This window comes from Lynx rufus, unplaced genomic scaffold (assembly GCF_022079265.1).
Source record: "Lynx rufus isolate CCGP_SWC_20201006 ecotype Redwood Valley unplaced genomic scaffold, mLynRuf1.p SCAF_6, whole genome shotgun sequence".
Lineage (NCBI taxonomy): Eukaryota > Metazoa > Chordata > Mammalia > Carnivora > Felidae > Lynx > Lynx rufus.
The window spans coordinates 40,018,432-40,046,393 of NW_025814878.1; the positions used below are offsets into that span (position 1 = coordinate 40,018,432).

The following is a 27,962-nucleotide window of genomic DNA, read 5'->3' on the forward strand; positions in this document are numbered from 1 at the left end:
TCAGTTTCTTTGGTCTCTTGAACAGAAACCCAGAATTTCCACAGTTAGAGTGAAAACAACCTCTACTAAGCAAACTATACTTGTTACTTTTGGGGGGGGGGGGCGGGGGCGTGGTCAGGATATTAGCACACATGATCTTGAAAGTCAGTGTATATATATTTTAGATCCAAATGTTTTGTAAGTTTAAAAGCAAAACTTGTATTTAAAGATATCTTTTAAAAAAATAAAAATAAAAAAATAAAGATATCTTTAAAAACTTATTTTGCCCTTAAAATTTGTTTTCCCAAAAAAAGGTTGATATACCTTTACTTTGTCAATTTTGCTGCATCCTGGCTGTTTCAAGGGTATTTTGAAAGGAATAATCAGTGTCTTAACTCAGTGATAAATACATATGGAATTCTTCTAACTGATATTGAACCTGAAATATCAACTATAATTATAATATGTGACAAACAGAAGAAGAATAATCCCACCTTGTCTCTATTAGGCCTTTTAAAAGCAATGAGATCAAGTGCATGTTTTGCCTGATTACTGTGATAGTTGGTGTGGTTTACACTTGTTTACATGCATTTTACTACCATGAGTGTGGATTACAAAAGTGCCCAAAGTATATGAACCAAACATTTAAAACAAAATTGGCATGGGGATGAACTATTAAAAATGAACTGCATCATAATTAAAAGTGCAGAACTTCAGCATACTCACAATTGTTAATGCAATCGGCATTCCAAGTACTTCCATTCTTGGCAAAGCTTACTAACACTAATGCCAGAAAACATTATTCTTTTTCAAAACATTAACTCCACATTCAAAATTCTGATAGTGTTGAGCCTTAAAATCTCTTGGCATGGGTTTTAACAATTCATTGGTTAATGAAAAAAACTGAGTTGGATAAACTAAAACTACTCAGCTATTTCAGTCACGCATGTAATTGTTAGAGCTGTCATATATGGGGATTTCAAAGAGGTATTCCAGAACATACATTCTCCACTGCTGCCCTTGGGCAGGCACTTTGTGCCATCACCACCAGCCCAGACAAGTGTTATGGATCCTGGAGACCCTGCACTACTAGGGCTCTCCCTCCATGGTCATGCCAGGTCCTGTAGCTACACTGGCTGCAGAGTAACCTCCCGCTCTCCCAGGGACCTGGGCAACAGCCCCACAGGAATGCCCACCCCCAGCTGGACACAGGATGACAAAGCACTTGTCCCTCCCTCCTCCTCCTTCCTCCTCCTTTGCAGATGCCTGCACTCCTTAGGGAAGTTCAAACTGGCCAGGGGACTATTTTAACTAAGTTAAAATATTGGTCTAGTTAGTATTTTTGGTCAAAGGAAATCTATTGTTTATTAACATATCAACATCTGATTGTTAAAGAAAAAACAGAAAGTGGAGAGAAGATATAACAATACTGATAGTTAAAACTTCTAAAGTGTCACTTTAAGATTCTTCAGAAGTTTTTGGGGTGCCTGGGTGGCTCAGTCGGTTAAGTGTCTGACTTCACCTCAGGTCATGATCTTGCGGTTCGTGAGTTCAAGGCCCGTGTCAGGCTCTGTGCTGACAGCTTGGAGCCTGGAGCCTGCTTCAGATTCTTTGTCTCCCACTCTCTCAGCCCCTACCCTGCTCACACTCTGTCTCTCTCAGACATAATAATAAACGTAAGAAATAAACTTAAGAAAAAAAAGATTCTCCTGAAGTTATGTTGTCTTAGTTGATGCAAAGGTTTTTTTTTTCCCAATTGATATATTAGTGTATATTCATGTTTTACCTAATAGTATATCATAAGCATCTTCCCATATTAATAGTCTTTTAAACAAATATGTGTTTAATATGCCAACTAACTGTAAAATGTCTTAGTGAACTGGTTCCTTATCATTGAACTTGTTGATTCACTTTTAAAAAAATCATTGATTCACTGAGTCGATCTACTACATTCACGTCACTGGATTCAATATTATAAGCACATAGATAGGAGTCAGTGGCTCCTCTCGGAATGCTTTTCAAAACTACAAAAGATACAAACATACACACAACACATACAGCATATGCATGTCTACACTTTCTATATGTGGCCCTAAGCATTTAATTTTTTTTTAATATATGAAATTTATTCTCAAAATGGTTTCCATACAACACCCAGTGCTCATCCCAAAAGGTGCCCTCCTCAATACCCATCACCCACCTTCCTCTCCCTCCCACCCCCCATCAACCCTCAGTTTGTTCTCAGTTTTTAAGAGTCTCTTATGCTTTGGCTCTCTCCCACTCTAACCTCTTTTTTTTTTCCCTTCCCCTCCCCCATGGGTTTCTGTTAAGTTTCTCAGGATCCACTTAAGAGTGAAACCATATGGTATCTGTCTTTCTCTGTATGGCTTATTTCACTTAGCATCACACTCTCCAGTTCCATCCACGTTGCTACAAAGGGCCATATTTCATTCTTTCTCATTGCCACGTAGTACTCCATTGTGTATATAAACCACAATTTCTTTATCCATTCATCAGTTGATGGACATTTAGGCTCTTTCCATAATTTGGCTATTGTTGAGAGTGCCCTAAGCATTTAATTTTTAAAAAAATATTCTTACAGGACTGAAATATCCTAATTTTCTTTCCAGGTATTTCTTTTATTGCTGATTTCTGTAATCCTTGTCTACTGGGTTTGCCTTAGCACGACCGATCAGGAAATCTCTAAAGTAGCCACAGAAGAAAAATACTGAGCATCTTTAAATGTTTCATCTTAAGAACATCCCTAGCCAATTTGGGCGCCTGGGTGGCTCAGTCAGTTAAGCCTCCAACTTTGGCTCAGGTCATGATCTCGTGGTTCATGAGTTCGAGCCTTGCATCGGGCTCTGTGCTGACAGCTTGGAGCCTGGAGCCTGCTTCGGATTCTGTCTCCCTCTCTCTCTGCTCCTCTCCCATTTATATTCTGTCTCTCTTTCTCAAAAATAAATAAAGATTAAAAAAAAATCCCTAGCCAAAAACATTAACTACACCTGCATGTTAGACAAAACTGCTGTATGATGTAATACTGGGCTGAGACTTTGTTGTGGTTTTCTCTGAGGGGTGGTCCTGGGACAGAGAAGCAGACATCTGGAAACAGAGGTCTTAGAGCCACAAAGACATCGATATAAATCCTCCTCTCATCCCTTACTGAGCTGTGTGATTTTTGGCATGTTAGTCAAAAACAGAAAACAAAAATCCAACAAAAAACCCCAACTCATTGTGCTTCAGTTTCCCTACTTGTAGAAAGGAGGTAAGAAAATAACATTTACCTCCAAGGTGGATGTAAGCGTTCTAGAAAACCTATGTAAGGGTCAAGCATGTGCCTGGCACACAACAGACACTGAATATGCTTATTTCCACAATGAGCATATATTCTGTTTTTAAAAGATAAACCTAGGGGCGCCTGGGTGGCTCAGTCAGTTAAGCGGTCGACTTCGGCTCAGGTCATGATCTCGTGGTCTGTGAGTTCAAGCCCTGCGTCGGGCTCTGTGCTGACAGCTCAGAGCCTGGAGCCTGTTTCAGATTCTTTGTCTCCCTCTCTCTGACCCTCCCCTGTTCATGCTCTGTCTCTCCCTGTCTCAAAAATAAATAAAACGTTAAAAAAAATTTAAAAAAAAAGATAAACCTAACCATATATAATAAAATATAAAGAGAAAATTTTATTTACTTGGCTTTACTGCTACAGGTGAATTGTAAGCCATTACTCATTTCCTAGTGAAGGGTCTAAGTCTTGAAAATTCAAGAGTCTAGAAATGTAGAGGTCGGTGCCCAGAAGCTGACCATGAGCACCTGGGAATCTACCTCCTAATATGTAGTTAATCCCATGCTTTTCCTCCTTTCTGTATATTTGCAAATACACATAGGAGATGATGAAGTAAAGTCACAGTGTGGGAAAGCCACTTCCACTCTCCAATCCTGCTCCGGAATGATTTGCTCCCCTTTCTAGTTCTTCTCACCTCGCCTCTGATTTGAGAGAGCCCCAAAACAACAGAGGACTACTCTGCTGCTCTGTGAGCAGGTGGAATTAACTGCTCACCTTTCAAGAAAGTAGATGTTCCCCTGGAGACACCAGGGTGGAAAAGCCGATTCTGGCCCTGCAGTGCTTTGCCTCACATTTTACAGGAGAGCTCTGACACTCCACCCTCTCCTCTGAATGTGAATGAAATTTCCTGGCTAATGAGGGTTTCCCTGAAGAGTGCTTCCAAAAAATAATACACATTTGGTCACCAGTAAGTGTTCCCAGGGGCCTTAAGCAACCCTGGAATTCTCATTTTTCCCATTTGAATCAAACTGTGGAGTTAAAAAGTTGCAACCAATCATATGAAATCAACTATCTTTACTCGGTCAGAGCAATTCAGTCATCATTAAAATAGACATAATATTCCCAGGGATACAAAAATCTTGGATTTTTCTTCCCCCCATGGGGGTTAGATAAACACACACATATCTGAATGGTCTCCAGGCTAGTCTGGGCCTCCACGCTGGGAGGAGGGACCAGGAGAGAGGAAACACATCTGTGTGCAAAGGTAAATACAACATTGAAAGTTGTGTGTGTTTGAGACGTTGCCTGTAGAGCTAGTAGGTAGACAAAACTTGCATCATTTTTGGAGTTGTATGCATAGGGAATTTCAGAAAACCTCTAACCTCAATAGACCCTGTACATAAGATTCTGTCTTTGTTTTTGAATTGTCTAAATCCACAGTTTCCTTGGGCTCAGGATCACAGGGTCACTGTTACAGTGACTGCAGACTCCAATGTACTAACTGCACACCACAAAGCACAAAAAAAGCTTAGTTCAAAAGATTATTTTGAAAACTGTCCTTTGCTTTTGCTGTTCCGTTACCTTGAAAACTCTGACCTCAGACATGCACAGTCCATTCCCTCGAGTCACTTGGGTCTCTGGTCAAATGTTCTCTTACTGGAGAAATCTTCCTGACCGTCCCTTGTGAAGTAGTAGAAACCCACTCAAAAACAGGCCCTGTATCACCTTAGGATGGCTTATTTTTCTTACTCTTATTTTTCTTTAAAAAAAAATTTTTTTTTAAGTTTATTTGAGGGAGAGATGGAGAATGAGCAGGGGAGGGGCAGAGAGAGAGAGGGAGAGCAAGCATCCCAAGCAGGCTCTGTGTTGTAAGTACCAAGCCCGATGCCAGGCTTGAACTCATGAACTATGAGATCATGACCCGAGCCAAAACCAAGAGTTGGATGCTCAATTGACTGAGCCACCCAGGCTCCCCTCTTATTCTTATTTTTCTTTCTCCCTACCTCTCATATTATAGATGCATTTGATTTTCCACCTCCCCTCCCCGGCAATGCAAGCTCCATGAAAGGAGGAACTTTGTTTTTTCACTGCTATATCCCACAGAGTTCGTGAATACCCCATTACTGTTCAATAAATATTTGCCACATGAATGAATGACTTGTAGATGTTTTAGCCAAATCCCATACATCTCCAATTCTCTTCCCAGCAAGATATAAATGCAAACAAAGCTCCTGGAATACATGTAAGGCTAACACTAAATCTCCTTAGATGTCTTTGTTGCAACTTACAAAGCAAGTGTATCCATATGAGCTACGCTAAGAATTTACAAAAAGCAAGCTTCTCTTCTAATCTTCCCAGGCTATAATACTAATGAACACACAATTTGCCCTCCCTCTCAAGTTTCAAATCATTTCATACTCACAGAAACCTAGATATCTTTTCTTACCATACTGATCGGAATTGGTGGTGAAGAGAAGGTAGTCAGAGGCACAGGTCTGGGATTCAATATCCAAATCTCCTAACCTCAGAATCAGTCTCTTCCCTTTTGGTACTCTGATAGTCTTTTCACAAACAGTGTGATTGGGGTAAGTCCCTGGATAATTCTTAGACGTCATTGTGCCGCTGTCCTGATAGGTCACTATGTGCCCACAGCCATCACCTGGTAAAGAAAAAAAAGAATGAAAGAAGTGAAATTAATTCTTATTGAGCATTGAGAGAGTCTAGTACAATCTCCAAGTCATGTATTTATTCCTTCTTTGCAGAGAGAGAAAAGCTAAAAAAAAAAAAAAAGAAGAAGAAGAAGAAGAGGAAGAAGAAGAAATTATTTACTATTTCAGGGCATTTCATCTGGTTTCCCAGTTTAATCTTCTGAATATTGATCAAAATGTTTCCGATACTAGAATGGAAAGCCCTTGGCAAACACATCATTTAATCACACTACTTTTTCTAACCATCTATTTATCTACCCACTGAAACTTGCACAGTAGGCCCTTGACACTCACACATTTGCCATTTGTGGCAACGCCACGCAATAGTTTGTGATGGAGAAAATAATCTGACTCGCTTTAGAGGGTCATCATACTGCTACACAAGAAAATGTGCTCCACATGCTGCTGGTAGAATCTGAGACCCAGGCTGAGAGGAGAGTGAGAACCTGTAGGAGGCTAGCAGCCATTTGACATTCGTATCTCAGTTAATGGCAGTCACAGATGTGAAGGTTCCTGATAGACCCAGGATGTGTCATTAGAGATTGTCGAGGGTCTAGTGCATTGAGCGCTTGCCACGTAACTAGACCTGGTATTGTCAGAGACACAAAAAAAGCAGCAAGGGCAGCTTCGCAGAACTAAGAGCAAAACGGGAGACGGTCACATGTTCAACTAATGTAATACTAGGTGCTATGTGCCATATCTGGAACTTAAAGTGCTGAGGAAGGTAGGAGAGAATCGATTTCAGTGAATTATCACACTTCACTAAAATAAATTTTCTTAAGACTTTTCTGAGTAGGAAAAAACATCAATTGACCAACTCGTTGCTCCAGTAGATGAAAATGACTAAATCATTCACTCAGATATCTAAGTGCATGCACAATTGGGTGGGTTGCAAGGTAAATTAGCATACATTGCATTCAAATTGCAAAATTCCTGTGGTTAGTTTGGCTTCACATAAAAGCAAGAATTTCTGCCCTTAGCTGGAGGGAGAGAAAGCAGAAATTAACTGAAGAAGGAATTCTCAGAGTAATAATAAAATGAGAGGCCTCTGCATCCCAAAGTCTCCCACAGAGAAGCCCCAACTTGAGCAGCCTTCTTCCTCCTCTAGCCTCTTCCTGAGCTAGAGGAGGATTGGCCTGGGTGGGGCCTTCCTTTATCCCACTCTCTTCTGACCCTGAGGCTCCCAGCCTAAATGATAATGGAGGCTTAGTTAAAAAAAAAAAAAGGGGGGGGGAGGGGGAGGCACAGAACTCCAGAATCTACTCCATTATCAGCAGACAAGTCTAAGGAGAAGATCCACCCATAATCCAGAAACTGCCACAAAATTCCCAGGGCCCCAGACAGGCGGATGGATGGGGAGAGAAGAATTAACCTTACCAAGCGATGGGTCAGAGAAAACCAGCAGAAACACAGGTGGACACTAAGATAAACTACTATGAAACCTGGGCACCTAGGGAGAAGCTGTGCAATTTATCTGGAAGATGATAGAGACCCATACAAGTTTTTGAGAAAGGAGATAATGAAAGAAGTATTTGGAAAAAAGATAGTCTGGTTTGGCAATGCTACAGGAATTAGGATGTAAAGAGAATCTGGATCAGAGGAGCAGGACAAAGGCTAGGAATGGGGCAGCTAGAAAGGGAAGGGAAAGAAAAACAGATATTCACAAGAAAAAAAAAAAACGACTGGCCTTGGGTTTTGGCTACTTATAGTAGGAAAGACAAGAGGAGGGAGAAAAAAAACAACAACAAACCACTGAGATTCTGAGTCTAGAAATGACTGGAACACTGAGGCTAATATAAATAGAAAGAGAAGCCGAGAGAGAGAGAGAGAGAGAGAGAGAGAGAGAGAGAGAGCGCGAGTGCGAGCGAGCAGGTTTGGGGGCAGACGTTGTAAGTCTGGTTAAGGCTGAGGTGACAGCTCTGTTTCTTGACATCTCTGGCAGTGAGCAGAAAATAGTTAAAAATTAAATGAAAATTATACTAGAGTGAAGCATGTGGTGCAGAAGCACATAGTGAACAGGGCTTTGATTTAAAATTGAATTATTTGCCTGCTTGTAAAGGCTTTGGTTTAAAAAATCCAATTTTGGGGAGCCTGGGGGGCTTAGTCGGGTAAGCGTTCAAGTTCAGCTCAGGTCACGATCTTGTGGTTTGGGAGTTCAAGCCCCGTGTCCGGCTCTCTACTGTCAGCTCAGAGCCTGCTTGGGATTCTCTGTCCCTCTCCCCACCCCCCCCAACCCCCCCCCCCCCCGCACTCTCTCTCTCTGTGCTTCCCCCACTGGCGCTCTGTCTCTCAAAAATAAACATACAAAATCAGTTTAAAAATCCAATTTACAGTTTCTCTTGAAAACTGGAAAGACATGGCAATCATGCCAGCAGGCATTCTTATGGGGCTAGTGACACAGTGGCTGCCCCTTTAAAGGAGACAGGTGCCCTAGCTCCCCACCAGACCCTGACTGCTCATTTCTAGAACACGTCCCACCTTGGGAGGCAATGATTTTGAGCATGCTGCTAGGGCAACACTAGGGAAGCTAGTGTACAAAAAATCATGCATACAAATATACACATAACTAACCCCCTCTATGCCGCCAAGAGTTCACCTGGTCAAACATGTCAATGCCTTTTATTACTATGAAATTCTCTGCTTTAATAAGAAAAGAAAAAGCGAACTCTTTTGGAAAACACAACTAAAAAATATAAAATGAAGGGTAATTATATGTGAATCAACTTTCATATCATTATTGTATTCTTGATTTTAAGTGACATGTCATGACAAAGGAAAATCCCAGGGTATCACGTTTATCCAACCCTGTAATTACACTTCTTACCAATCAGTTTCACTCTAAAGCCCAAGAGGAAGCTAATTTTACCGGGTGATACGGGGCAGAAAGTGAGCAGGTTTGTCTCCAACACTCCCTCGTTATTCTGCCTGGGGGATCTGTGCCTCCTTGGAAAAATTTCTCTTTTCCATTAACTATCAGAATGAAACTCTAGGAGTCTTTGTTCTGCCAAAAAAAAAAAAAGAAAAAAAAAAAAAAACCCAACCCTGAAAGGAGCTGCTGAGTCCTAATTCGTTAAAAAGCAAGCTGTCATTAGAAGTTGTAATTTCACCTCTGCCTATGGACAGAGACTATTTCTAGAGTTTTCTGTGGCAAACACTAATATAATACATTTATCCCAGGGTATTAACTACATTAGGAATTTTCACCCTATTGTCCTCCCATAGTGTGATTAAGAAAACTAGATAGAATAATACTGTAATACATACTTGAAAGTGGATGAGAGAGTAGATCTTAAATGTTCTCACCACAAAAAAAGAAATGGTAATTTTGTGAGGGGATGGAGGGGTTAGCTAACATTGTCGTGGTAATAATTTTGCAATATGGAAGTGTGTCAAATCAACACATTGTAGATTTGAACTAACACAATGTCATATATCAATTATATCTCAATAAAGCTGGAGGAAAAAAGCACTAGAAATATGCCAAAGGGGAGAATAGAGAACTGGTAGGGAGAGAAAATGGCTACCATATCATGGATTGTATAAGGCAGATTCATGCAAATAATCAACAATAGAGAAGCAATATTCCCATGACCTCATCCTAACACTCTGGTAGTTTAACTCATCACCTGACTGTAGTTAAGAATCACTGACAGGGAAGACAACAAAAATTATTTAAAAATCTATCAGTCTTTGTTCCATTTCTTGTGTGTCAATGTCAATTTCCTGGTTGTGATTTGCAAGATGTTATCATTGAGGGTAACTAGGTAAAGGGTACAGGACATTTCTCTGTGTTATTTCTTGCAATTGTATATAATCTACAGTTATCTCAGAAAAAGTTTCATTAAAAAAATTGAAAAAAAATCTGTCAGTGTAGTTAATTTTGGTTGACAAGGGTAAAAATGAGGGGGCTTTCATTTTCTACTTTATACATTTCTACACTATTTGGATTTTGTTATTCTGTATGTTTCTCCCATTTAAACTATGCTTAAATAAAATATACAAATTTACATTGAAAAAGTATATATGGAATGCCAACCAATAAAGGAGGCCACTTTTATTTGAAAATCTTTCTGTAACAAATTCATTACCCATCTTCCTCATATTTGTCTAAGGAGCATGGGGTGTTATGTCTGGGGCGGGGCGGGAAACACAGATGAGGAAACACAATGCATACTGACTTTCCTTAAGGCTACTTTACTGATGGTGGATCCCAGACTGCAATTCCCAGGTGATTTAGCAATGACTCTAGGATTTTAAAAAACATTTTTGTCTTTGATTTTGTAACAAATACTTATGCTTAATCTTTAAAAAACATCTGAACTGCTGCCCTATCAGACCTTCCTTTGGATACTTTGATGACACCCTCCTATTAAAATGAACAGTTCCCTAATGAGAGAAAGCTGACTCCTGCAAGTCATAAACAGATGGAAAACCATTGGGTAGAAAGTTGAGGAAGAACTTCAAAATTTAAGTGCCAGATGTGTTACCATCTAAACTCACTGATGGATCCCAGCATGACTACAAGTGAGGCAATCAGATACTAGGTGTCTCCAGGTTGGATAAAATGTGCTCTATGCACCAACACCTATGAAGCACTCTTGCCAAAAAGCAAAACGTGAATCCATAATTGACTCCAAATCTCATCAAGCCTTTACACCTAACTTCCAGGCTACAGGAAATGCACAAGTTTATTGACACCGTAAGGAAGCCATTAGCCAAATCTAGGCTGGAATATGCTAGTGCAACTGACCTAGTTTCTTCAACAATGAATTGTATAAAGAGGCATAAAAGAATGTATTTGTTTTAAACTAAAGGAAACTGAAGAACCACAGCAACCAAGTGAATCTCATTTGGATCCTGATTTGAAAAACCAACCTTATAAAACTGTTTCAAGAAGGTAAGTGGGGTACTGATATCAGGAAAGTATTATTCATTTTATTAGGTGTGATAATGATGTTGAGGCTGTGTTAGAAATGTCTTTTTTTAGGGAAGCCTACTGACATATTTGGGTTGAAATGGCATGATAACATGAAGTCTGGGATTTGCCTTAAAATACTCGAGTAAAAAAAGGGAAGAAGCAAGATAAGAAAAAAGAGATGGGGGAAGGTTGATGGCTGCTATGGAGGAGGGTTCAGTTTAAAAAAAAAAACTGAAATGAAAAGAAATGAAGGTCAGTCTTTAGGGGAAAAAATATCACCTTGGTTTTGAGGATTAAGCTCCATATGGTGTTGGGAGGCCTGATGGGTAGTGAGCCACCGTGATACAGGAGTGTGGGGTGAGACCGCTAGGTTCAAGTGTCACCTACCTAACATCAAAGGCGGGGGGGAGCATGGAAATAAAGGGGAAGGAGGAAGCTTTGCCACAGGGAACTTGTCTAGTCTTCAAAAGTGGCTACCACCCAGTGTTTATCTTTTTCTTCCTTTGAACTGTAATTTAATGGCCAAAGCACATGATGACTAAACTATCCGTCATTTCCTCCTCTCCTCTGCAGAATATTTGAAGAGTGGTCACTCCATGATGGGCCTAAATCCTGGGGTTTGCTTGGAGCCATAGCCGACTTGTGAGACTGATCAAACCCCTTCTCAAAACAACTTAAAAAACAAAACTGGATGAAGTTGAGATTTTGGAAAAAGCTGCTAAGTACTCAGTAGTTTATAGATCCCCAAGTGACCTCTACACAAAATTTAAGTATTTTATTTGTGAACATTTGGAAACAATCTAAATTAGAAAAGGATGGTCAAACTATATCTCCAAGCCATGTGGTAATAAGGAAAAGTTAAAGTCATGGTTTAGAATTCTCTTTAACTTAAAAACGGGATATAGTGTACTAATAGATATAAAGGGAAAACGTTTGAAGTGTTACGATGTAGGATTACAAGTGATTTTCATTTTATTGATATATTTATTTTCTAAATTCTCTACAATATGAAAGCATAATGTAGATATCAGAAAAATAGTATAATGAAAAATACCAAATTTACCTAATATTCTCTGTAACATAAGCTACTTTTAGCATTAGCCTTAAGGTACAGACTGAAAGAAGTCTCTTTAAACCAATACGCACAGACTGTCATTAAAAACTCACTCAACAGCTAGGAATTTAGAATAATGCAGATCTCACTTGAAGGAGCTCACAGGCAAGAGGAGAGGGGTGTGCTAACAAGTAATTCCTAAGAGTATAGTGACAGCTCCCAGAGGTATGGGCTCAATATCTATTCTCCAAATGCCTGAAATGAATGCATATGTCTCTATGCTTTTAATATCAGCTGTTCCGGAAATATGGATATACAGGGTATTTTCTAAATAAGCTTAAAACAAATCCCAGATGCTTGTCTACACGCGTCAACTGTTTATTTAGTCTACTCTAATTCCACCCACTAAGAAAGGAAAACAATAACTTCCTTAAAAGACTATTTCCCTTTGATAAGAAATCACGTTCCACTAACAGAAAAGTGAAATTAAGACATACCTAGTATGAACTAAGTTCTGTAATACTACAAAGCAAGAATTAGGCTTCAGAAGAAAACTTTCAACTGAATTGCACTTGTGGAAAATTGGATGACATAAAATACATAACGCAATAATTCCTTTAAGATTAATTATTAACTAATCCATACAAGAAAACAACAGACCTCAAACATTTTAAAAAATTTATGACCCATAGTTAGAACATAGATTTTTTGGGGTACCCAGGGGGCTCAGTCGGTTGGGCATCCAACTTCGGCTCAGGTCATGATCTCACAGTTTGTGAGTTGAAGCCCCGCATCAGGCTCTGTGCTGACAGCTCAGAGCCTGGAATCTGCTTTGGATTCTGTGTCTCCCTCTCTCTCTGCCCCTCCCTCACTTGTGCTCTGTCTGTCTCTGTCTCTGTCACTCTCTCTCTCAAGAATGAATAAACATTAAAAAAAAAAAAAAGATTTTTCATTACAATCTAAGTAAGCACACATACACACACGTAGAAACAAACAGAAGTCTAACGTTACAATTCTTTTTAGCGTATGTAATGCATTATGATTTTCCTATTCCACTTCATTTTTTTAAATTGAAAGCATGCTGGTTGTGTCAACTGAATTAATTTTATTGCCTAGTAATGGGTCACCACCTGCAATTTGAGAAATAGTGCTCTAAAATATCACAAGAGTGAAACCATTTCTAGAAACATGATTTCATTCCTGTTGTATCATTGCTCTTCTAATATTCAAGTTATAACAGGTCTCAACCCATATACAATCACCTGTGTGTGGGTGTGAGAACATCTTTTCCCATGTCTAAGATCAAGTGAGTTCTTGATGACTACAATCTTTTCAACCACAAAGGGGAGTTTGCAATTATTACAGTTCTTTGTCTGATGGCAATGTGAACAGATTTCCCAAGGTATTACTAATTTCATTGTCAGCCATACTCTCTCATAAATTTTGCTCTTTTCAGCTGTGTTTAACTTTTTTATGTTGTGTGTTGCCTGGAATGGAAAAATAAGAGCAGAAGGGTCTAAGTGGTTATGTGAGAATAAAGCTAGTAAGAATGAAGTTGTGATGGTAACTTCAATTATTCAAAATTTTTCGTTTTCTTGAAAGGAAAATGGATAATACTATGCTGATAGAAGACACAGCTATAGATTAGAAGCATAGGACCGAGTTCTGCAAAACGGTTTTAGGATCTCTTTAGACCTTATTGCCACCAAGTACAATAATGGAAGCTAATGATAGGACTAATGATCTAAAGAAGATGATACTTTTGCCTCAGCAGATGAAAGACATTTGGCAGTAAAATAAAAGGAAACACAAGGTACTTATTGTCAAAAAGTCTCTCCATGTAAACTCCCAAGACGGTGTTTCCTATCAGCTGAAAGAACCACTTAAAATAAATCAATTTGAATGCATGAAAATGAAACGAGTCATTTCAAGAGGTCCTATCCAAGACTCCTTACATAATGTGAGGCTGTTTCCATCAGGGTGCAAGGGCATCAAACATTTTAAATGTTCACATAAGAAGCATACCTAACAGTAAAAAAAAAAAAAAAAATCTCAAAACCTAATTTAGTGCTATCCATTAATGTGCTATAAGTAAAACCACATAGAACTGCAAGAACTGCATAGTTCTTGGTCACTCTCCTGTTCTGTGATTCCCAAGGAAAAGTTAAAGATCACAGAAGGGATGTGGGTGTGGGTGTGGGGGAAGAGGGCTTGCACACCTATTGCTTTTCTAATTTCATAAAGTATTTCCATACACTTAAGAGGTGACAGATGACAATGGTTAGGACACTGGGCTCCTGCCCAGTACTGGCTGTTTGACCTTAGATAAGTCCCTTTACCTCTCTTAAAGAGCTACAATTCATCATCACAGAGACAATGATATCGTCCCCCTCCCTCAACACACAGGGTTATCATGAGCATTAAGTGAGATAATGGTAGTAAAGTATTAAGCATAAAGGCTAGCATAGAGTAAGAATTCAAAATATTTTAACTGCCATATTTTTATTTAAAACTACCACACATATTAAAGTAGCAAGAATATTGCTTTGGGTTCACTGACTTTGTCCAAGTTCCCTCACTCACTGGCTCCATGATCTTAAGAAATTACCATTTTTTTGTGTATCAATTTTCCTCATCTTTAAAAAGCCTAACCACACATGTGCCTGGGTGGCTTAGTCAATTAAGTGTCCGACTCTTGATTTCAGCTCAGGTTATGATCTCACAGTCATGAGATCAAGCCCCATGTCAGGCTCTACACTGAGCGTGGAGCCTGCTTTGGATTCTTTCTCTTCCTCTTTAAATAAATAAACAAACATTAAAAAAGAGCCTGACCACAACTGGGCATGGTAAAGATGAATGAGCCTGTGTTAAGGGTTAGAGAGTCTGTCAGAAGCTTTAATTAGAATGCTCCCTGCCCCATTATGTATCCAGGGCCCCACTGACTGCTAGGACAGCATCTCCCAATGTGGGCACTGTATGCTTTTGAGTCCTTGGGAAACTTAAAAGGAGGTCAAGTCTTCATCTCCAAAAAAGATCTGCAAGATAAATTTTACCAGTAGAATTTTACCTTTTTCTTTGCCACAGGCCCTCTCACAGCCCTTAGAATGCACAGTGACGTTCTCACAGCAGACACAGGTTGGAATATTCTCAGGGAACCCCTTCCTCAGTGGGTGTCTCCTGATGTAGTGTTCCATAGGGCACATGGCCGGCCAACTCCTGGGCTAGGCTCTCAAAAATGGGATGCACCCTGGGATTCCATGATGGGGCTTCTGGGATCAAGGCTGAGATGCACAGAAGTGGATTCTGGCCTTGAGACTTTAAAGAACGATACTGAAATTATACTATGTGAATCTGATAATTCAAAAGGAAGAATTTTCCCACTGTTGTGAACTCACAAGTGCTGTGGGGGAAATTTGGAACAAATTGGATGCATTCTTTAAGAGAAGTTGCTTAATTTCAGAGATAAAAAGGGGAAAAAACTTGTTTGTACAGCAAAACAAGTCTAAGACAACTATTTTATCTCTGTTGAATAGATGCTTAGGATAAGGAAGTTAGAGAAAAGCAGCTGCTGACCTTTACCAATAATGTCAGGATGTTGATGTAATGTCCAAGTTGCAATTGCTGGGGGTGAAGATAAACGCGGGAAATCTTTCCTGTTTCTACCATGCGCTATATTTTCTAACCTTGGTTCCATGTTAAATATACACACCGCCAATATTCAGATAAAGCGTAAATGGACATTGACTTTTCTCTCTGGAGTAAAAAAAAAAAAAAAATCCAGTATACCAAGTGTGGATAAAGTTAATCTCAGTTTGTTAAAACTATAAACATCTCTCTCTCTCTCTCTCTCTCTCTCTCTCACACACACACACACACACACACACACACACACACACACGTTGTCACTTTTTCAGATACATTTTTCAAAAACTCAGCAAGAACCAAAATGTTATTGGAATAGTTAAAAAAAAATCTCCATAATATTGTGAAAATGCTAATAACACCTGGCATTTACTAAACATTTATTATAAAAGGTGGCAGATAGAGTATTCTAAGGGACTTTATGTTACTGAATCTTCTTATAAGCGTATTTTACCAATAATAAATATTAGTTCCCTTTTTAAAATTGTGAAACATTTCATACATACACATACAGACATATAGAAAGTAATATCTCAAACATCCAAGAATATACCCCATAGCTTGTAAGATAGGCCATTTCCAATAGAGAACAACTGAAGACCCCAACACCCCTTTTCCATCCCACATCCCTCTTGTTATGGCCCCTGTTCTATGTGTGAAGAACATGAGGCTCTGAGAAGCCGGGTAACTTGGCCCAGGTGGCTGAGCTGGCACCTGAACCTCTCCTGAATTCCAGAAACCACGGACCTCAGTCCCTGCGCTTTAAGGCTGCAGCTGCTAAAGTCACCCAATGTGGAGGTGAGGAAACTGAGGCAGACAGACTTAAGACTTGCCCATGCTCACATGACTGCTGAGCAGCACCATTAGTATTAAAATCCACATTATTTTTTTATAGTCTTACTCTTCTTGTCTCAAAATTAACGTGAGGAAAGTAGCCATGTTTAATTCAGGGATTCTTGTAAAACTTATGAGAAACTCTATCACCCTCTCTCTTTAATTATTTAAGCAAGTACTTTTTACTACACTATTAAGGGACAGTCTAATGAGAGGTGACTATTTTACCTCTAACAAAGGTTGTTCACTTTTCTTAGCACGAAGGTGGCTCCTAAAAGATGCTCTGTAAATGAAGTTTTCAGTGGATCAAAGTGCTGCTTCTTAACCTTCTGTGGGCACACCAGTCATCTTGGGATCTGGGTAATAGGCAGGGCCTGGAAATTCTGTGTGTTCAAAAGGTTCTTGGTAATGATGCCTGAAAGATATACTCTGAATAGCAAGAGACTTAAAGAGCCCTTATTAATTAATTCCTATTAATAGATAGGGACCAGGGGTTCCTGGATGGCTCAGTCAGTTAAGCATCAGACTTTGGCTTAGGTCAGGATCACACAGTTGGTGGGTTTGAGCCCCACGTCTGGTTCTGTGCTGACAGCTCGGAGCCTGGAGACTGCTTCGGATTTTGTGTCTCCCTCTCTCTCTGCCCCTCCCCCACTCACACTCTATCTCTCAAAAATAAATGTTAAAAAATTTTAAAAAAATAGATAGGGATCTTGCAGTGAACCTTTTCAAAAATGAAAAATTCTTGAGATACCAGTTTTATATGGTTTTATTTTAATATCTATTCCTAAAATTGGAACAAGTCTATATTCTTAACTCTTTGACACTTATTTTCATGATTTCATTTATAAGTCTAGAACAGGCAATAAGAAATTTCAGGATCTACATTTAAGCCAGGGTGACATTTCTGACACCTGGAAAAAAGTGTCAATTTAGAAATTATTTAGGGGTAACTGGGTGGTTCAGTCTGTTAAGAGACCAACTTCAGCTCAGGTCATGACCTCACAATCTGAGAGTTTGAGTCCCATGTCAGGTTCTGTGCTGACAGCTCAGAGCTTGGTGCCTGCTTCTGATTCTATGTCTCCCTCTCTCTTTGCCACCTTCCCTGCTTGCTCTCTGTCTCTGTCTCTGTCTGTCTCTCTCTCAAAAATAAACATTAAAAAATTTTTTTTAAAGAAATTATTTGAGCATATGGTAGAAAATACACAAAGAAATAGGATGAGAAATTTTCTAGGAACGTACACATATGTACCATATAGAAGTAAAAAGCAATCAATGTTTACTGACCAGAAAATAGCAAATCTCAGTTAGGAAAGAAATGGTATCTTATCATGCATCTACTGAAGTATGAAACATTAAGAGTTGATGGAGGAAAAAATAAACTTTATAAGCTCATATCACATTGCACAGTCCCCAAAAAGTATACTGCCTTTGTACATTCCACATCTTGTACCACAGACTTTATCACAATGCAATAAAAACACATGGTTAACTACTAATTGAGACTTGAAAAAGTCTTAATATTTCTGGAGCAAATGTGATCACCTCTAAGAGAAACCAAAGACTGTTAAAGATTTATTGCATAAATAGCTTCCTGAAAATGTGTTTCTCTAAGACTTAACTTGATCTCCCCAGGACAAGAGCTTTCCTAGAAGATGAAGGACAGGAGACCATCCTAAGGTATCTAGGATTGTAGGACATGCACCTGTATCCCATTATGGACACTCAAAGTGAGTGTGTCTCGGGAAGCCTGGGTGGCTCAGTCGGTCGGTCAGGCATCCGACTTTGGCTCAAGTCATGATCTCATCATTTGTGAGTTCAAGCCCCGTGTTGGGCTCTAACAGCTTGGAGCCTGAAGCCTGCTTTGGATTCTGTGTCTCCCTCTCTCTCTGTCCTTCCCCCGTTCTCACTCTGTCTCTCTCTGTCTCTCAAAAGCTGAATAAAAATTAAAAAAAATTTTTTAAAAAAAGTGAGTGTGCCTGGGGTAAATGATTCAATCTTTCTGATCTCAGTTCCTTTCTTTCATAGCTCTCAGAACTGTTGGGATTCAATTAGATGCAAAAACCACTTGATAAATCAACATACCTATGAAGGTAGGGTTTTACATTTTTATTGACATAAAAAAATCTACATGGAAAAGCAATGATCGATGGATGCTTACACCACCAAATGAAATGTTGATGGGGAAGAGTAATTTTACTGAGTAAGAAACTATCATTCCACAGACTATTTACAGGTCATAAAGTAAAAAGGCAGCTTCACAATGGAGGGATCAAGCTGTCACTTCCTGAAGTCACTGATCATTTTTAGCATGATAGAAAGTGGGACAATAATAACAATAATAATGTATGCATCTTGAGACACAACCAGCAGCACATGACACCTTTGTGGTACTTTCACCAAAAACACTTAGCATTAATCTAATCAAGTCTTTAGGTCTAATTTCAAGGTTATAGAGAATTACAGTGGCTAGCGCACCAAGTAAAAAACACAAAACTCAGAAGCCAGTTGGTCTAATTTAAGATTGATCTGTGTCACAAAATAGCTGAACCTGATTTCCTTGCAGGAAAACAAAACACATGTGTGTAGTGGTCACTGGTACCTAAAAAGTGACTTAAGAGATAGAATAACTAACTGTAACGTGTGGACCTCATTTGGATCTTTCTTCGTATAAAGCAGCAGTAAAAAGGCATGTTTAGATCAACTGGGTAAATGTGAATAGGACTTGACTATTAGATGATATTAAGACAGCACCATCAATATTTTTAGGGGTGTTCAGTGCACTGTAGTAATATAAGAGACTATTTAGAAACGCAAATGAAATATTTGGGAGAGAAATGCCATTTGGTCTTTAACAGATGTCAAATACCTCAGGGAGGGGAAGTTTTTCTGTTAAGATCTTAGTAATACAGCACAGCAACTGTAGCAAAGAGGATGAAAAGGGCGGGGGGGGGGGGTAAGAAGATGAAAAACAGAAAGAGAAAAGAATTTCCTACCCACAAGGCAAGGTTTCATAGATTTTTAGACCCTAGGGAGCTAGGAGCAACAGTAGATACTGGGGCATTTCTCTATCTGGAGGCTATCTTCAATTTTAGTCTCTTGGCAAAGCAAGGGCTTTTTCAGGGGGAAAAAAAGGCAAATCATGGTCCATGTAATTCTCAAAATAAGCAGCCTCTGTTCTAAACTCCTCAGAATGGGAGCAATTCAATAAACAGCTCTCATGTTTCAGTGGTCCTATGGACTATTAACTCTCAAAAGTTTCTTCTTTTGGGCTGAAATCAACCATATTTCAATATGAGGCAAGCTTACTTTTGTGAAAAGCCATAAGAAGGCTGAATTAAATCCATTCAGCCATTTAAAAATTAAGTGAGTCTCACAGAGATTTTACCTACATTTCCTGTAGGAAGTTTTACGCACTAGTAATTCAAATTTACTGTACCTCTTAATTTTTAATATCCATTGGCCTTGTACTTTGACAGAATAGCGAAATACAGTTTTCTTTCCTTTTTTTCAAGAATAAGAGTGCTCTTTAAAAAATAATTCATACATAACTTTTAGGCATATCCACTAAACAGACTTAATCATGAAATGGAACTAGATTAGTACTAATTTCCAAGGATTTTAATTTTGTGATGAAAGAGAGACTGTTCTTTTCCCTTCCTGTAAAATGTAAATATGTTGGCCACTGAATTAAAAGGCCATAATAGTGGTTGTAATTTGAGTTGGAAAATGAATATAAAACCATATAAAACAAATGTGGTTATCAGTAAAGATAAACTCCAAATAGTCTAATCATTGACAAAGTTGAGTCCTTTAAGTATGAATTAAGAATTTCATCCAGGAAGGACCAAGAAATCTTACCTTTCTGATACTTACTACATTCAGAGTAATAATTTTCTCAAATATAGTACGGGCAAATTTCTTCTGACTCCAAAAGCAAGGAAGGGTTATTTGAAACACACAAAAGACAAAAATCTGGACAAGACCCATAGCCGATTGGACAAAACAAAAATTCCATTTTCCCATTAGATATTCCTCAGTAGCAATAAAGGACTTGAAAATGAGTTTTTGGTTTCCCTGAAGGCTAATTCTAAATATAAATATAAACTTAGAATTTTTTCCCCAAACAGTATGGTGAAAGCTTTTAATAAAATGTGAAGTTGAGAAAGAAGCAGAATATAAAAGCACGTACAGACTAGGTAGTAGAATAAGTACCCAGGTATTTATTAGTTTTATTGTTGTTCTTTACACCTTACACATATTTAGAGATGAAATTTTATTACCCAATATTTAGTAAAAAAAAAAAAAAAGTAGATAGTATATAAATGTGTGTGTGCATATGTACATTGGTTGTGGGGATATATATTTGTATTTGTGTGTGTGTGTGTGTGTGTGCCAAAAACCTGTCCTTACTGGTTCTCTGTGCAACAGTTTCCTTGCAGGATTACAGTATGTCGGTACAATATTATTTATCGACACCCTGCTTTATTCCACAACTGTTGTGCCTTGTAAGCATTGGGGAATATGTTTGGGAAAGCAGTCAGGAAAGAAAGTCCCATCCTAAGAGAAATTTTTTTGTTTTTGATTTTGTTTTTTGTGGGTTTTTTTTTGGGGGGGTGAAGCTCCAGTGTAGCTTTATAAAAAGGGAGAAATGGGGTAAAATAAAACCACTTAGCTAATACCTTGTTTCAAGGTTATTCTTTGCAGCTTTTCTTACAAAAAAAATCCATCTAAGCTAAAATTACCACACATAAGACACAAGACATTTCTGCACATATTAGGTACAATTTCACACAGCATAAAAGCTCCCAGAGAGAGAGTTCACAAAGGCTAGATTAATAGATCAAGTTGAAATGGCAGTAAACACTCAAGGCATACATGACAATGTGGTTTAATACAGTGATAATGTCACAAATGTCTAAACACTGTCCCAGTGATTTTCAAGGTGAAATAGGCCCCCGATGCCCTCAATGTATAAGCATCTGGAGATCTTGGGGACCTCCGACTCACCTACTCCAATACCACCTGCTGCAATATTCTTAAGACTGCCATTGCCTAACTCATGGAAGCTTTCCTAGTGCTGCCTGTAAAGGAGTCTCAAATATTCTCAAACCTTTTCAGAGTTGAATTTAATTATTTTCTTGAATACGTTCAGAGTGTTTCCTAAGTCATCACGATAGTCATGTATGCAATTCTGTTTACAACAACTTAGTGAATATCACCATTCACTTCATTCTCTCAAACCTCAGCCACACCATTCATGCGCCGACGTAGGAAATAGTTATCTGGAACCCTTTCTCTACCAGGAACTGTACCAGGTGCTGGTGGAGACTATAAAAAGCTCCTTTCATCTCTACTCTCCCCTATTATCCTCCCTTCCCCCTTACCCCTGGCCAAAACAAAAAACAAACAACAACAACAAAACCAAAAAACAAAAATAAACTCTCTTCAATCCAACTGAAAGGCAAGTTTGACAGTTGGTCTGGATTCAGCATACTAGAGCTCACAGTTAAAATTTATTTCTACATTGGGCTAGAAATCGCCATGTGGGTTTTTCCCAACAATTAAGTCTCTCCCACTCCCCTACCCCCACGGCAAACAACTATTTTTTTATGTATATACAAAGCAGAGAACATCTGGAAAATGACATCAACATGACTCTTCAGTTGCAAAAAGACAAGATTACGCCATATACTAAAGAAAAAAAAAATCTGAAGGTCTGGTGATATTTATGGGTTTATCCTCAAAGCCAAACTTCAAATATACCAGAATGAATTCTTCTATTTTAAACCCATATTTCAGACTTTTTGTCTATAAATAACAATGGGACTAGACATAGAATTTTATTACTTTGTCTTGTTCTGGTTTTGAGTCTCAGCTAGAGTCACAGCTTTGAGTCTTTAACAACAAGGCAGGAACTGTGTTTCTACTGCGTTCCCCCCCCCCCCCCCCACGGAGCACACATCCCCTCCTGAGTCCCATCATATGGTGGCCACTGTTCAAAGCACAAAGTTCCTCCCAAACCTGACATTCTTCTAGGGGGAAGTCAGACAAATTAAATAAAAGGGTAAATGATATATTCTGTTGGAAGATGGTAGTGCTCCCTAGAAAAATGAAAGCAGGGAAGGTGGGGAGAAGGAGTCCTGGGGGATGGCAGGAGGGTTACAGGTGATTAGGGACATTCTCCCTGAGAAAGTAACATCTGAACAAAGACTGAAGGGGGAGGGAGTGATGTAGATATTTGGGGCAGGCCTATTCTAGGCAACATGTGCAAAGGCTCTAAGGCAGAAGAATGTCTGCTATCTTTGAAAAATGGCAAGAAATCCAGTATGGCTGGGAGTATGGGGGAGCATGGAAGAAAAGGAGGTCCTAGAAGCAGTGGGGGAGGCAGAACAAAGGGACCCCATATTTTTCAAATTAGTAGTAATAAACAGAAATGAAAAGTAAGATAGCTGACATTCATTGAGCTTTTACCATGTGCTAAGTGCAACTCCGGAGAGGTTATGTTATTATCTCCTTAAAAAACACAAAATTTGTTACTCTAATATGTATAGGGTAGACTTTATGCTATAGGACACACATAGCAGTAAGTCCAAAACTTTACAGGAAATATTTCCATATTTCCCTGAACAAGCTATTTTGGTTTTGTTTTGTTCTTTCTGCCTTAACATGACTAAAACCTTTGATATATGGTGCAGTTAATTTCACTTTCCCATGCGTCTTAAAAATAAAAACATAATTCCTTATAAATGTCAGATGTCTAGCCTATTTCCAAGTTATGTTTTGTATGTGATTTTCAAGTCTGTTTCAGTACCACAAGTTTAAGGAGTTCAACTCATAAAATAAAAAGTTAATAAATACAGTTCAGGACACTATTCAGAGTTCAAATCATAATAGCATCCTTTGGTTTAATGAATCCTTTAACACAACTTCCTTTCTGAACTATATGGTGCAACTTAATGTTTCTGAGTGGTACAAATTACATCTACTGTAGCCAAAAGGCACCGTCCATGTTCTGCTCGAATGTTCTCTTCTTTCTGATGTTCTTTCATTTAAAAGGCATCCTTGGGGCGCCTGGGTGGCGCAGTCGGTTAAGCGTCCGACTTCAGCCAGGTCACGATCTCGCGGTCCGTGAGTTTGAGCCCCGCGTCAGGCTCTGGGCTGATGGCTCGGAGCCTGGAGCCTGGAGCCTGTTTCGGATTCTGTGTCTCCCTCTCTCTCTGCCCCTCCCCCGTTCATGCTCTGTCTCTCTCTGTCCCAAAAATAAATAAAAACGTTGAAAAAAAAATTTAAAAAAAAAAAAAAAAAGGCATCCTTGCCACCCAGCTGACAGGGCATTTGGGTGGCTCAGTTGGTTAAGTATCCAACTTTGGCTCAGCTCATGATCTCATGATTTGTGGGTTTGAGTCCCACATCAGGCTCTGTGCTGACAGCTCAGAGCCTGGAGCCTGCTTCAGATTCTCTGCTTTAGATTCTGTCTCCCTCTCTCTCTGCCCCCCACCCCCAACCTGTGCTTGTGCTCTCTTTCTCTCAAAAATAAATAAATAAACATTTTTTTAAAAAAAGGCATCCTTACATACAGACATAAAGCATTCCAAGGGGCTGGGCTTGCTAACCAAATTAATTAATGGAAGCACCAGATGAACCTTCATAAAGAACTTCAGTAGATTCTTTATTACTTAGTTTCTACTAATTAGGAAACAATTTGAAGATAATCTCCTAAACATGAAGAGATTGTTCAGTTCAACCCAAGAAACATTTACTGAGCACCTCTGTCAGGTGCCAGGATGATGACGACAATCCCAGTCACTCCCTCAAGAACTTACAGACTAAAGGGCAGACAGAACCCCAGACCTTAGAGATGATGGAAAGTCTGGGGTGGGTGCAAACACTGATACAGAAGCTACCCAAATAAACTTGTGCTTACCTTTTAAGAAGCCACTCACCTAGAACATCAGAGATCTGCTGTCACATCTCTAACCAAATATACACAAGTGATGACTTAAGAACAGACCTTCCAATAGTAACAAATAAGAGTTGGGCAGAACTTTTAAGGCAATTTTTAAGTATCCAGTTCTATACTTACAAGTTTCCTTAGACACTGACTGCTTATTTTTACTCTTCACTAACACTTCAATCACAAAGAGGAAATCTTTCATACACATCTCCAAATATTTTGGGGAAGGGAGAATCAGGGATGTTTAGTTAGCACAAAATCCTCACATGAATTAGGGTATTTTATTCTCAAAACTTATAATAAAGGTAGACTTAAGTCCAAGCCTACAGATTTATAGTAATTGAATCAATACTAAAGATTAACTTATATGTGGTGTTATGAAGTTCAAAAACCATGTGAAACAATCTGTATAAATATCTCAATTTAGTTAACTAGGTCCAGAGGAGCAGGGCAGAAGAAGCAGCAGACGTCAGACCAAATCCTGCTCATCAAGTCCTACTGTCTGGGGCCTGGCAGGCTATAAACACTAGAAGAGGTGGCCATAAATAAATGAATAAATAAATAAACAAACAAACAAATAAATAAATAAAGCAAAAGCACCAGATAGGCAAGCGTCAGCCCTACAAAGGAACCAGTATAGCTTCTCCAGACTCTGACATAAAAAACTGGAATAATTTCACTGACTAGGCTTATAAATATTCAGATTAAAGTATCACATTCATTTCCTGAAACAGAACACAATGAATGAAAGTGTAATATTAAATTGTCCATGACACAGATGGTAGCCATTTATCATAATCCTTACATTATAAAATGTTTCCGCCATCTCAAAGCTGATTTGAATCAGAATTACCTGGGGGAATTTTTTTTTAAGTGCCTATTCCCAGGCCCCACCCCATGGGCGATTCTGATTCACAATCCGGAGCTGGGGCTTTACAAAGCTTCCTGAGACAGTCCTGATCAGGCAGGTTGGGACCGGAGAAGCACCAGACTAGGCTGACTCCAAGAATAATGAAGGTAAAATGGAATAAACGGTCCTCTTCTCATCAAAAACAGACCGTTATGCCAGGGCTGCCCTCTTGTAAACATGAAGATGGCTAATAACACCTATGACCACCATCCAACCACAGCCAGTAGCGTATCTCAAGACCAAATGGGTGTGCCTGCTTAAACTTAGGGACACTTGCCAAACAGGTGACCCAGGGCTAATTGGGAACATCACAGATGTGAGAAATATTAAAAAAAAAAATCACTGATTATTGCTTCATTCAAGCGGTATCAGAACCAGAGTTCCTAGGAGATTTTTTTTTTTCAGTAAATATCCCAAATCTAAGTTTTGCTTTTTTTGTGTGATTGAATACTTATGGCTTTTACTGGTTCTTTTAGCATCCTAAACATATAGGATGTTTCATGGAAACTCGAATAACATCATCTTCCACCAGTCAACTGCTATAAAATCTCAAATTTGAAGCTCAATAAAAAATCTAAGCAATCACACTTGTTCCCTGAGAACTGCTCTACCAAGCACCTGTTCACCAGCCTGGATGATCTTGCACATCTGAAACTTCTTTGTAAAGATGGATGGCAGTTTTGGCCAGATTAGTACAGGGACACAGTGTCACAGGGATTCACAGACCTGCAGTATTAAAGTTGCATCTTCGGGAAGCACCTGGGTGGCTCTGTTGGTTCAGCACCTGACTCTTGATTTTGGCTCAGGACACGATCTCATGGTTGGTAAGATCAAGCCCAGGATCCAGCTCCCTGCTGGGTGGAGCCTGCTTGGGATTCTCTTTCTCTCTTTCTCTCTCTCTATCCCTCTCCCACTCTTACCCTCTCTCTCTCAGAAATAAATAAACTTAAAAAGAGAAAACTGCATCTTCAAACAGTGATGAGAAACATTTTTTAAGTGCTTAAAATACCTGTGATCAAAATCCTACATATTCAATAAAAGCATACATGTTTTTTAAATTTTTTATAACGTTTATTCATTTTTGAGAGACAGAGTGTGAGAGTGGGTGGGGCAGAGAGAGGGAGACACAGAATCTGAAGCAGGCTCCAGGCTCAGAGCTGTCAGCACAGAACCAGACTTGGGTCTGGAACCCACCGACTGTGAGATCATGACCTGAGCCAAAGTCCAACCCTTAGCTGACTAAGGCACCCAGGTGCCCCCAAAGCGTACATATTTATTAAATTTTTAGGACATGCATAGCATTCTATTAGTGCCAAGGCATATTTTGTCTAAACTTCAGCTTTGAAACAAATAAATTGGTATGTAAGCAAACTTAGGAACCACCAGTAACATCTTAAGTAGCCATGCTTCAGACTGGGAATGGATATGTGGTTCAGTGGGGGAAAAAAAAAAAGCCAGCATTTTGGTTTAGCAGTGAAACTTGCTTCATTAGAAAACACGGGTGGGGGTGGGAGAGCTGTCAAAATATTCTAGATGGTTAGTGCTATTCAATAACCTCGGTTGTATAGGGGCAGAAGTAGGGAAGGAAAGAAACATGAACTGAAAAGCCGCAGAAAGCTGCCCTATCAGGAAAGAACTAATTAACAAGGATTTGTCTAGGGCTGGTGAAACGGCTTACTGCTTTAATCAGGTGGATGCGCAGAGGCAAACTGGGCTGTGGATTAATTAATTACGTCCAACCTGAAACCAAGGACCAGGTCCACAGAAAGAGCAGCCTGGTCGGGAGTCGACTCGCTCAAACACCCAAGAAGGAGCCACAGGACTCCAACTTGGGGCGCAGGCGGCACACGAGTGAGGAGCGGCAGGGCGGCCCGCCGGCCCCCTGGCCACAACCCCGGGGAAACATCTGCCCCCGGTTCCTACAAGCCGCGAACGCACCCGCTAGGATCGCAGCCGCGCACGGAGGGCCCCGGCCGCCCAGCAACTCGGCAGCCTTGTCAAGGGAGGCTTGGGCGCAGCGTCCCCACACACGACTCTCCCCTGTGGCAGCCGGGGTCGCCACCTCGGGGCCATGTCACTTCTCCCGGGGCCGGCGGAGTCAGGAAGTCTGGGAGCCGAGTGAGCCCGGCTTCAGGGCAAGAAGAGCGAACGCGGGCAGACGTCGAGTTGCTTCTCTCGTTGAGCGGAGAAGGAAGGAGTTGGGTGGGGGAACGATCCGAAATTCCGTAACTTATTTTATACTCGAGCCGCCGTCGGCCAGAAAGGGCAGGACTCCTCGGGGTGCAGGCGGAGACCCCACTTCCTCCCGCGCCGGGTCCCTCCAGGCCCGGCCCGGCCCGGCCCACCCCCGCCGGCCGCGCTCCACTCACCCAGCTCGCCCGCCTGCAGCCGGAGCGGGGCGGAGACCACAAGCAGGAGGGCCAGGAGACCGCGGGCGCCCGCCACCATGGCCCCCCCGGGCGCCAGCCTGGCTCGCTCGGCCTCCCCTAGGCGGGCGCAGAGGCTCCGCTGCCCCGGCCGGGCCGCCTCCTCCGCGGCCGAGCGCGCCGCCGGGACTGGGCGCAGCCGCGGCCCCGCACTGAATCCCATTGGGGCGGCTGGGAGCCCAGCCCGGCGGGGGCGTCGCCCGCCCCGCCCAGCCCAGCCCAGCCCCGCGCGCCGGCCCCCAAAGGAGGAAGTCGAG

General features: G+C 40.3%; 1 protein-coding gene across 1 annotated transcript in view; it reads right to left on the minus strand.

Annotated features, from left to right (window-relative positions):
- DCBLD1 (discoidin, CUB and LCCL domain containing 1) overlaps positions 1–27,868 on the minus strand; it is a 70,427-nt gene extending 42,559 nt beyond the window's left edge. Inside the window, exons 1-2 of the mRNA XM_047102549.1 lie at positions 27,649–27,868; positions 5,706–5,918 (exon numbers count right to left, since the gene is read on the minus strand). Of these exons, the coding sequence (XP_046958505.1) occupies positions 5,706–5,918; positions 27,649–27,868 (433 nt within the window). The remainder of the gene's footprint in view (positions 1–5,705; positions 5,919–27,648) is intronic.
- Positions 27,869–27,962: the final 94 nt, after the last annotated feature.